This window comes from Chenopodium album, chromosome 6, assembly GCF_948465745.1.
Source record: "Chenopodium album chromosome 6, dcCheAlbu1.1, whole genome shotgun sequence".
Lineage (NCBI taxonomy): Eukaryota > Viridiplantae > Streptophyta > Magnoliopsida > Caryophyllales > Amaranthaceae > Chenopodium > Chenopodium album.
The window spans coordinates 34,936,042-34,948,787 of NC_137839.1; the positions used below are offsets into that span (position 1 = coordinate 34,936,042).

At 35.7% G+C, this 12,746-nt stretch overlaps 1 protein-coding gene across 1 annotated transcript in view; it reads right to left on the bottom strand.

The window, feature by feature from the left end:
- Nucleotides 1-10,872: 10,872 nt before the first annotated feature.
- Nucleotides 10,873-12,746, bottom strand: part of LOC145636021 (vacuolar sorting protein 3-like) — a 42,122-nt gene continuing 40,248 nt past the window's right edge. Inside the window, exon 14 of the mRNA XM_081687460.1 lies at nucleotides 10,873-11,264. Within this exon, the coding sequence (XP_081543586.1) occupies nucleotides 11,172-11,264 (93 nt within the window). The 3' untranslated portion in view covers nucleotides 10,873-11,171. The remainder of the gene's footprint in view (nucleotides 11,265-12,746) is intronic.

The window sequence follows — 12,746 nt, forward strand, 5'->3', positions numbered from 1 at the left end:
ACTTGACCTAAGGAACATTCATCATTACAAAAATAAAAGCTTTTTAGCAACTAAGTTTGGCAACAGATTTTTTAAACGTTGCTAAATAACAACGAATATAATTTTTTTCATTGCCTAATTAAAAGCAACATTTTATGCTTTAGTTTTTTAATAATTAATGGCTACATGTTTTTGATTTGTTTCTATTTAAAACAAATTGTCTTACTAGTTGTTACTAGATGACATCATATTTTTCTCTTGTTGTCATGTAGTAACAAACTGTGACAACAATTATTTTATTTGTATTGATTTAGAAACAAACAAAGGCAATGAATTTTTGAATTGTTGCCATTAGAAAAAAGTCGTCTAAACTTTTGTTGCTAGATGATAACGTATTTTTTTATTTGCTGTCATTGGAAACAAGTTGTATTACATTTTGTTGTTAATTTATACGTAGATTAGTTTTTGCTATTATGTATAAAATTATTTGAAGACACTCTTCTTATTATTTGTTGCTATAATGACATCAAATAGAGACAGATTTCAATTTCGTCTCTAATTTAGAGACAGATTTTTTATATTGTCCCTAATTTAGAGATAAATTTTTTAATTTCGTCTCTAATATTTCGTTCACTTATTATATATTATATGTATAGAAGTAAACAAATAGTACTTTGAATAGTTGGTAAGAGATTCACCATGTGACTATAAGGTCAAAAATTCGACTCCTACCAACTGCAATTCTTGAGACAGGGGATTCAAAGAGCCTTACATGCAAAGTCGAACCGAGTTGACCTGACCCGAGTGAGATTTGAGATTGGTAAAGGCCGGGATCAGGTTGAACCGAATTGCTAATAGGGATTAGGTTTTTGTCTCGTAGTGTTGATCAACTTTAATAATTAGTTGCTATTTTTAGGAACCAACATTAATAATTTGTTGCTATTTTAGGAACTAATATTAATAATTTGTTGCTAATTTTAGCAACAATCAATGGTAATTCGTTGCCAAAGTTGGCAACGAATGCACCAAAGACATCAACCATTATGGAAACTGTATTTAAATGGATGCAATATTGCAACAAAATTTGTTTGCAACGGGTAGCCAAAATCCCATGGCAACAAGCCTTTTAGCAACAACAAATTTCCGTTTCCAACCCGTTGCTAAATAGAGTTGGCAACGAATTTTTGATGAATAGCAACAAATTTTAGTTGATGCTATATTGACTTAATTTTGTAGTGCATTATGCAATACTCAATAATCACTTCATCTATATACGTGCTTAGATTCCAGACCTAAGTGACGTTCAAGATCGCTTCTTTACACCATATATGATGCTCTGCTCCATGACCTAAGTTCATTCATCTATCGTGTCACATGATGTAATTGATGTCCTTAAGCCTCCTGGCCTAAGAACAAGCATCATGCATACATTATTTTCAAGACAAACAATTCAATCCATACGATTTATTTCGTCTTGCTCAAGGAGGAAGTTCAAAACTTCTTCCCTTTTTCATTATTTTCTTTTGGGGAAGTTCAAAAACTTTTTCAAATTTTTATCGAGGGAAGTTCGAAAACAAAACTTTATTTTTCACGTCTTTCTTTTTCGGGAGAAAGTCAGTACCTTCCACTCGTCTCATGACAAAAATGACGGAAAATTTTTGCTTTTGCATTTTTTGTTGCTTGTGTTTGCATATACACACACAACCACAAGTTATAAACATAATGTCAAGCTTGGTCAAGTCAGTTGATTAAGTCAGTCATAATCTATACGAGTCCCTTGGCAAATTTTATTTTGCAGGTCTCAATTACAACCCACGTCCAGGGACAAGCGGACCATCTACAACCCACGTTCGGGGATAAGCGAACCATTTACAACCCACGTTTGGGGACAATCGAACCATCTACAACCCACGTCCGGGGACAAGCGGACTATCTACAGCCCACGTTCGGGGACAAGCGAACCATTTACAGCCCACGTTTGGGGATAATCGAACCACCATCATTTCATAGCGCAAGGTTCTCGATACACAGAGACTTGCAATCTTATTAGACAAGTTTTTCCTCAAGCATGGAAAATTGTCGGTCGTTGTCATCTCCTCAAAGCGAAGAAGTCAGCGATTACATCATATGTCGACTTTCCTCAAGCATGGAAAGTATCTCAACCGGTGGGTTTCTTCAAGCATAGAAAACTGCCAAAATCATCTGTCGACTTTCCTCAAGCATGGAAAGTATTATCCGGTGGATTTCTTCAAGCATAGAAAATCATCTGTCGACTTCCCTCAAGCATGGAAAGTATCATCTGGTAGATTTCTTCAAGCATAGAAAGCTACCAAACTCGTCAGTCGGCTTTCCTCAAGCATGGAAAGTATTTCAGCAAAACGTCATCCGGTGGATTCCTTCAAGCATATGAAGCTACCAAACATATTTGTCACCTATGCACTAGTGTCAGATAAGCATTCTATCCCTTTACTCTTTTATCTGTGGAACTGACATTTTTCTACAGGTATCGGCGCATAAAGAGTGATTTAGGATCACATAACGTCTTAAATCATTCTCCGTCCCTATCAACTACTTTGACTATCGTTTTCGAAACTTACGTTTCTACAAACGCAGTCAAAGTGGGAGCTTCTGTAGACACCCAAAAAAAGTCTCCCCAAAACCAAGCCCGATGATGAACAATCTTTCACCGCCATTATTGGTCGGGTTCAATATTTAATCCCGAGAGTGCTTAAAAAATCGTATTTAATTAAATTTAGTTTTTAAGTAGTCCATGGATCAATCTTGATGTTTAATCAAAGCATAGTTCATTTTTAATTTTGGCCCAAACCTTTTTATTCTATTTATTTTCCTTTATTTTATTATTTTGGCACAAACCTTTTTATTTTATTATTTTGGCCCAATTAATAAATAATAAATCAGAAATGGCCCGAAATTATCAATCGACACTTAAAAAGGCTGAACGAAATTAGGGCAAAAAATGTATTTAGACGGAAAAATGGACAAAGAGTTTCCCGCGTCACGGCAATAAGCACCGCGTCACGGGAACCAATGCCGCACCACGGTGGGATTCCCCGTGACACGGTGCCTGTGCTGTGACACAAAGCAACTCCGTGTCCTTTCCGCGTAAACCCTTCACGCGTTTTATCTCCCGTAAACTGATTATTTCTCGCGTCACACTGTTTTCCACCGTGTCACGAGAGTGTGCCCCGTCTGACGGTGCCTGACACCGTGTCACAGTATTCTACGCCATGTCGCGATATTATTTTTTAGGGTTTTTATCTTTTTAGGGTTCCGTGTGTTCCCTATACTCATTTTTTCTTTAAATACCCCCTCAGTTCTGATGTACGGGGCATCAATGAACTCTCTTTTTCTCTCTTCTATGCTCTATCCTAAACACTAGCCTACCCTTCTTCTTTAAAAATACCCCCTTCAAGCACTCCAAGGAGTGCATACTTTACTCGTGGTTCTGTCCTTAAACTAAGGCGTGAAAGGTAAAACTGTTTGAGGATTTGACCCCAAATAAAATCTATTTAATTTAATTTAATTTAATTATTGTTTAATTATTTTTCCTTGAAGTTACTAACTCATTTATTATTTTATAGTTGCAAGCAAACAGAATCAAAGTAAGAATTATGTTCCTTTTGTTTCTATTATTTTTCTAACGATTTTATATTGTTGGATTTATTGTTAAATTGCTTTCAATATTAATGCTTATTTTATTATATTTATTGATCCACATATTCCATGTTTAAAGGGAATATGTAATTGAAAATCACGACTAATAAGATAATTTGGACAACCGGTTTAGGTTCCTTCTAATCTTTTTATTAATTGAAGTGATCACAATATTTTAGAATTATGTGTTGCATTAATATTCAACCAATTTAGCCTAATAATAGTTTGGAGCAAATTGAATATTTTGTTTGCATGCCTTTGTGATCGTAGGAATCACTTTTCACTATAAGAATCGAGTATAGACCAATACGGGCGAATGTGACTCCATGACTCACTTCGTACCATCATCCCCGATCCTCCTTTCGTGGTTCCGAATAAAATGGAATTAGTAATCTCATGGATTATGAATGGGGTGTAACCTTCACGGGTCAATCGTTTTTGCCTATCGGTGTCCCTTTATTTGTGGTTGCCTTTTAGGATCCGTGAACGGTTTACAAGTTCCTTAAAAACTTGTTAGCGGCTCCCTACTTTCCTTTTCCCTAATCATATTATGTCAATTCCCACTTCCTAAAAGTGCCAAGCATATTTACAACATGCTTTAATGTAGGAGCACTTCGAACAACGCCTACAGCAGGCGACCTAGATAACGGTTGGACCTCATACTGAGCCGAATTGATTACATGTGGACCCGTGTGGACGGAGGGACCGCATGATGGAGTTCCATGTATAGATTGTGAATTCCTCACTAAGGTATTCTTACAGCTATCTAGGTAAGTCGACGTGAAAGAAGACTCGGAAAGCAGCTGATTCTTCTTTTGCTCGATGTAAAGTCGAGCATCATAAAAGGTCTTTTTACTGTCGTCAGGCTGAATATGCCGAATGGCTTTTCTATTCGCCGTTTTGAGGAAACGGATTTTAGAAAGGTCAATCAAGGGCCGAGCCTTCTCCTTAGTTGCAGGATAGGGAGTAGGCTGTCGGTCTTTGACTGACTTAGCTTTCACATATAGAGCTGGTTTTTTAGCCGACTCTTCTTTTCTAGGAGCAGCCGTCTTTTGGTGATCAAGTCCTTGATCTCACCCTTGAAACTTGTCATGAATTTCATGAGCTCGTATTAGGTGACTAGGGCTGATCTTGCCGCCTGCGTCTGATCAGACGATTGTCTTGGGGGCTTGCTTGTACCCGCCTAGTCATTGTTCTGTTCCCGTCTGTCCTTGGGACGGATGCGCTTAGAAATAAGTGACGCATCAGGGGCCACATAGGTTTCGACTTCACAGGCGTTGTCAAAGTCATGGTCCGTATGGACCACTCCATCAACCGGTCGAGGCCAGCTTGTATCTGGAGGCGGTACAGGTTCTTGTTAAACCATCTTTGAGGTACTCTCCCTACATACGGCGCCAAATATTTCGGGGTTATTTGTGTCCCTTGGGAGAGTTACAGCTCACAGAATGGGTCTAAGCCACTTGTATCTGCAAAACAACGAAACTCCGGATGTTCGGAGGATCGCCTCCGAAGGTTAAGTTAGTACGGGTTCGAAGTGAAAACGTGCGAAAAGTAAATATCTTCTTGGATTCCGAGATCAGGTGCTTTCTTTGTTTTCGAGAATAATAAATGATGTAATGATTGTAAGTGTGCCATAATAATTGGGGGGAATCTCCCTATTTATAGGATCCTAGAAATGTGCGCCCTATCGTAGGGTTTGATGACATAGGATTTAGGGTTGCGTTGTTTTGTGACTACCTCGGGAATTGGGCCTTGAAGGCCGCCAATTTCTGAGGGCATATCTTCTTGACATGTGTCGGCCCCTGAGAGGTCCATTTGGATCCCTTATCAGGTGACACGTGTTGAGCTCTCATTAGGCCATGTGACGGGGTAGAAATACCCAAATCACCTTTGACGTGTGCTTTGCTCTTTCACGAGCTCTTACTTGAAAGACCTTGAAGCTATCCACGATGGTCTTGCTGGGCTAAAGGCAGGAATCTCCGATCCTTAACATAAATATCAACTCCACAAACAAATAGATGGTTAAGGCCATAGCTGGTAATTTGTAGAAACCAGACAACAAAGGAGTGTTATTCACAAGATTAAGATGGAGTTTGTTAGGAGTCAGGCTTCTTCTTCTTGTCCCCCCACAACCCCCCCCCCCCCCAAAAAAAAAATAATGGATAGGAAAAAGAAAAAAAAAATAAAAGAAAAGCAAAGAAACTATATTATCCAATAGTGTTTGATTTAATGCAAGATTGTGATATGAATCGTATCTTTGGTATAACTTAATAAGTGAATTAGTTGACTTTTTAATTATTCACATATTATTATATTAAGTTTTGCTAGATTGGCCACAATGTAAAGGCCCATAATTTCAACTATATATATTAATTTTGCTAATCGGCAATTATGTATTATCAAAGTCATGCATTGATAATGTATAATAGTTTTAAGATTCATAGATCAAATTTATCTCTCCAATTTGGGAGGGAAGAAAACTCAAAATTTTAGTAAAGCAAGCTTTCCTTCCACTTCCCTTCATTTTGTACTATACAACTAATCTTGTATAAGACAAGCTTATGTTATTATTAGGAAGTTTTATATTTTAACACCTCACAAAAACCGAAAATGGTTTTTAACAATCCCATTAATAAACAATATTATTTTAACACCAGACAAATTTCCAAAAAATGGGTATTACCACCACTTAACTAATTCCGTTTAGAATTCCGTTAAGTGGACCCATAAAGCCATGTGTCGCTTTATTATTTGCCAAAAAAAAAAACAAAGTTTAAAAAAAAAAAAACCTAAAAGTACCCCAACCCCAACACCGCACCACCACTGCCACCTTCTTCCACACCTTGACCCACAGGCGTCGGCGCACCATCTCCCCCTCCTTCACCGACTAACTTGAACCCAACCCCACCCTTTTCTCGCAGCCCTTAACGACCCCAAAACCATTTAACTATAGCCGTCATTCCCTAAGAACGACCATGAATTCAGCCATTGATGGCCGAAATCAGCCGATTAAGGCCATTCAGCCCCAAAACCGGCCGATTTCAGCCGTTAATTGTAATACCCCGTATTTTTATACGTATTTTATTTAAAATATGTATTTTATAAAGTATTTAAATAATTTTAATATTTTAATTATGGCATTTTAACTAATTTTTTTTTTTTTAAAAAAAGAAAGTTTATTTAATTTCTTTATTTATAAAAGTTGGGGTTTTATTTTAAGAAAGTTTAATTTTAACAAGTTCTATTAGGGAAGGGATTAGGAAAAACTAAAAGAGGAAAGTTTAGGAAAAAAGGGATTGGTTGAGAAGGGGTATAAATATCCCACTTATGAGGTAAATCAACTTTTCCCAGAGTGGAGAAAAACCCAAGGTAAACTTCTCTCTCTCTCCTCCTTATTTTTCTTTCTTTTTCTTTTCCCCTTTCCCTTTCTTTTTTTTCGGTTGCCCTGTTTTTTTTCCGTCGCTGCCAGCAGCGTTAGCCATCGGCAACAGGTGGCCGCCGCTGCCAGCAGCCGGCAGCCGATGGCTGCCATCTCTTTCCCCCTTTTTCGAGTGTATAAAAAAAATAAAAAATAAAAAAAAAATTAGGTTTATTATTTTAATTTAATCTATGCTTAAATCTAAGTGTAAATTATGAGTTTTGTGATTTGATTTTTGATGTTTGATTATAATTATTATGTCAATAAATTTTTAGATTTGATTTTAATTAAAAAAAAAAAAACCCCAATTTTTGAAACCCTAGGTTCTTGATTTATGAGTTATTGAAGGATTATGATGTATATATATTGGTTTAGATCTTTGTTTCAAGTGTTGTAAGGCTTAATTACAGCAAGTTTTAATTAAAATAAAGCGCTGGAATTTTATGTAGAACACTTAATATTATGTTTCTTGAAGGAATTTTAATTACCCATTAATTGGGACTTAATTATGGTATTTTAAAAATAATTTCAGCTTACTTTAATTAAATCATGAGGGGTTTTAAAATAGTATATATTTCTGGAAATTTGTTTAGAGTAGATTTTAATACTCTATTATGATTTTAATGTGTAGGAGACTTCGAAGTAAGCAGTTTCTACTAGTCGTGGCGATTTTAAGATCGTACTCAAGGTACGTTCGCGTACTTAGCATATTTTGATGATGTAGAATCATGCTTAGACTTGATTTCAATCAATTACAAGTAGTGTTATGCTAAGGTTTATGTATGGAATTGTGAATTAATGGTGTTGGTGATTGAATTGTGAAGCATGAAATATTTGTGATGGTTTATGGATTGGAAAATTATATTTTGAGCATGTTGTGTTTGAACCACACTTTTATTTATGGCATGTTAGAATGCATGATTAATTAAACTACATGTTTAATTATGTTTGGAATATTGAAAATGAATTTTATTATGGTTCAAATAATTTTTATTGATGCTTTAAGCATGAGGAAGGAGCTATATAAGTGTCTATGTACACAAGGGATAAATTGTATGTTGGTGTCTTTGTGCACTTAAGGTGTTTTTAACACCGAGGGATAAGATTTTTGGCGCTTTATGCGTTTAAGGTGTCTTTGACACTGAGGTAAAATTAAAAAGGGTTCAACATTAAATAATATGTGGTCACTAATTATTCAAGAATTAAATTAGTATGTTTGGTTGATTGAATAATTATTGTCGATTAATTTATTATGCTTTGAGAGTCATCACCAAGTCCAATAACATGTAAATAACGTAAAGTGAAAGAGATTACGCACCAAAACTCTTGGAACGTATATACCTTGAGTATGAACAATGGGGGGAGTTATGGGGTTTTATATTTAACCATAACTTTTAATGGAGTACAGGACGTTGTACATTCCTTTTTATTTGTTATTATGCGCAGGAATTCCGCCACCTTTGAGTGGTTTTGTCGCTGGCACAGTTAGCTCCCGTGTCAGTTAACCTCAATTTATTTGGGGGAGGTATAGTTGGAAACCCATTTGATGCGTAATCAACGCTAAATGAATTATTTAGTGTCTAGTAAATGTGTCTTGTTGATTGTTGTGTGTGCTTGTAAACAGATGCAATGAGGTAAGTGTATGCTGATAGGTGAAAGCATGTTAGTGTGTTTAATTACGCTTATGTACTCAGGTTTGTTGATTGTGTGTGTTTGTGTGTTTGGCCATGTCTTTATCTTGGCCCTATGATGACCCATTTTTAATGGAGAGTAGTGGGGACAAGTAGAGATAAACTTTTCAGGTATTGAAGCATATTCATGAAGGGGCATGAGTGAAGAGTGAATCATGTTAGTTTCCATTAGTTTACGATGTGTTTTATGCTTTATTTATTTATGACATATTCTGTGTGGACTAACGCAAATGTTTGGTTTTGGAATGATTTTGAATAAGGGTCTTTAATGGTTCCAAGTTGTAGTTTGATTTTATTTGACTTTGTTTGTTTCGGTTTTAAACTTTACTTTCGTTTGGTGGACTTTTGAGTTGACTTGTTTAAACGATTTTTAATTTTAAGTCTTCTGTTGTGTATCTTTGATAGTTGCCTTAGCCGTTTTCACGGTGGCGGTAATGTCTTAGATATTCCTAAATCGTATTTTAAAGAGTAAAGTGGGTATTTAAAGGAAAGGAATTTCTAGGGTGTTACATTAATGGCCGAATTCGTGGCCGTTTTGGGGAAGGAGGGTTGTTGATTAGGGTTTCAGCCATTGGTTTTGGGGCAGATTAGGGCTGCGAAAGGGGATAGGGAGGGTTTTGGTGCGTCTGGTAAGGGAGGAGGAGATGATGCGCTGGCGTTTGGCCGGCGGCTGTATTGGGTGAAGGTGGCTGGGTGGGGCGGTGGTGGGGTTGCAGTGGCTGGGTAGATTTAGGATTTTAATTTTAAATTTTAAATTTTTCCTTTTTTAAAAAAAAATTTCAGAAACAAATAAAATGGTGACATGTGTCACTATGGACCCCACTTAACATAATTTTTTGACGGAAACCGTTAAGTGGTGGTAAAATCCATTTTTTGGAAATTTTTCTTGTGTTAAAATAATTTTTTTTTTTTATGGGGGTGTTAAAAACCATTTTCGGGTTTTTGTGAGGTGTTAAAATCTAAAGTTTCCTTATTTTTATTATTAAACGTTCAATTTGAGGGAAATTATAACTGTTTTTATGGCAATTTTAATCCCTTTAAGATTGACTTTTAATTTACATTGAGCTTATTGTATTTTAATGTGTAACTAGTTTAGTCCCGTGCATTTCACGGATTAAAAATATTTTTTAGTTAAACTAGTTGTTAATATTTTTAATTCAAAAAAGTGTAATTATAATCCCATTAATTAATTTTGAAAGAAGTATTGTATTTATGTAGTATTAGAACTTAGGAAGGATTCTTCCCCACAAAAAAAAAATTAAAAAAAAAAAAAAAAACTTATGAAGAAAAGATAACGAAAAAAGCTTATGATGATGTCAAAAATAATTTTGGCAGGAAAAAATTTCATACTAGTAAAGTGTTGCATGTGTCCCTTAATGATATCAACGTGTTTTGTTTTAGTAATAGTTATAGATTTCTAATGGATACATGATTAGAAGGCTAATTTAATCTATTCATTACAACTTTTTTTTTTTTTTTTTAAAAAAAAAATAAATAAAATTTATGTTAGAAAAATGGTAAACTTTTATAATATGTGAGAGGTACTTTTAGGGTAAATTTAACCCGTCTTACAATAAGTTAATGAAAGTTCACCTAAATCAAGAATTTGTGCATTTCCTAGCATATCCAATTTATATTTTAGGACCAAACAACAAAAATTAGTTTTTTCCTTACTTTTGTTTCCTCCTAAATTCTGTGGGAAAAACTTTTATATACACCCGATTACACTAATACATCAAGCAATATAAGGGTAACTTTTAGCTAATTTTAAGGTAGCTTTTTGCCTTTTTTTGGATGACTTTAAATATAATACAATTTTTATATAAATAAACAACAAGAAAAATTTTATAAAGGTAATTTAATTACATTCAATCACTAAAAATTGATTTTTAGTCATTTAAAATGTAATTCTTCACTAACAAAGCTTAGATAATTTTTATTTGTATTGAGTTACTTTTATGCATATTAGAGTAACTTTTATTCATTTCAAGGATAACTTTTGCTCATTTTAGAGTAACTTTATAACGGATGTTTTATTGTACATATTGTGCATCCATTTTTTTTTTAAAAAAGTTTGTCTTTCTGCGGATCAAAAAGTACATTAAGTTTGGCAATTTAAACTTTTTTGAAAGGCATCTCATCAAAAGAGCTCATGAACTTGTTGGGAAATAAAATATGGCTGACTAAGAGAGTGAATATGATATTCAAATTTTGAATACACACTATGATTACATTTCAGAATTTACTGACTAATCATATATCCACAACACAATCAGTATCAATTAACAACCTAAACAGCAAGGACCCAAAACAAAGTAAGCAACCAAAGAGATTTTTTTTTTTATTTTTTTTTTTTTACCAAGAGCTACTATGTGCAGCCATTTGCTTCCAGAATGTCTCTCAATACACTACCTAGAAACAAGCCAACCGGGTTTAATTAATGCATCCTTCTTGAAATTACGGCGCCCTACAGATGTAGATTCCCCAAGGCGACGGAAACACTGTATGAAAGATGCGAGATATTAGACAGTAGACCTAAGTAATGGTATCAAATAATTTCATATAAAACAGTTTCTTAACACCAGAAAAAATCAATCCACAAAATTCCCACCAAAACAACAAAAACAATTATCAGTCTACAAAATAAGCACTCAGCTCTACGCCCAAAAGATCCATTCAACATTTATTAAGTATCCTTTAGATTCTGAAAGTGTATCTGAAATTCTAAACTAGAAGATACAGAAACAGTCACCCCCCTAACTTAGAAGCATACATATTCTTTTTTCTGATATAAAACAACCCCTGAGAAGGATCTTTATTCGTTAATCCCAAAACCATCCCTAGCTTAGAAAAATATACTTCGTACAAAAATTATATGTACTTACGCTGGGAAGATACAAAAACTCATGTACCTGTGTTGAATGGTACAAAATTATACAAATATGAACTTATATTCCAAAAATTCAAAAAGCTGCCCCTGAATGGTAAACATGCCAAACCATTACTTAATCCCCTAGTCCTACCCCCCCCCCCCCCCCCCCCCCCCCACCCCCAATTTTTTTTTTTTTTTTTTTTTTTTTTTTTTTTGCCATATAACCAGCCTTTCCTCTTCTCTCTTCCCCCCCCCCCCCCACCCACCCCTTGCGGCATACCCCTACATCACTGGTCCAGCCTACATGTACAGATGTACTTGTGCTGGGTGGGAACATATGATTTAATCTGGCCAGTTCTTCTGAACTCAACATCATCATAGCTAAAATTAGATAATTGAGCTTAAACAGTTTTAAGTGAGGCAATGGTAAGCAATCTAGAAACTTCACAATGGTTTATTTTAAACCAGGAAGCCTCCCATAGACTCTCAATGTGCTGTAATGGTGGGGCCTGGATAATTGTGCAAAATAGATTAGCAACAGAAGGCAGATGGAGTGTTTTCTCTGCTATGGTTGACAGTGGATATACAAATACCACAATAGGCTGATCAACTCAACAAAATCAAGTCCAAGACACTGCTGGTTCTCCTATCATTTTGCACATTTAAAGTAATTGCCTAAATAAGGAGTGGTGATGGAGGCAGGGAGGAAGATGAGGTGTTGACCAAGGGGGGAGAGGGTGAGCAGGGGTAAATTTAGGTGGTGCCTTTCCAGCTTGATGGTAAAGAGATAGAAAGAAAAGTTTTGGCCGATGTTTTGGGTGTTTTTGTCCCTTGGGAAAATTACAGCACGAAGTCTGATCCGGCCGAGCTGTACCTGCAAAATAACGGAGACTCCGGGTGGTTGGAGCTCCGCCTCCGACGGTCAAGTTAGTAACTTGAAAAGGACTAAAGAGAACGGAAATTTAGGTGGGTATCTGCTCGGATTCCAAGCTCAGGTGTTTCTCTGATGTAAGAGAATGCAAGTGTAATAAATGGTAAAACGTGCCCTCAAAATGAGGGACATCTCCCTATTTATAGGGTCTTTGGGAATTGTGCCCCTGATTAGGTCACT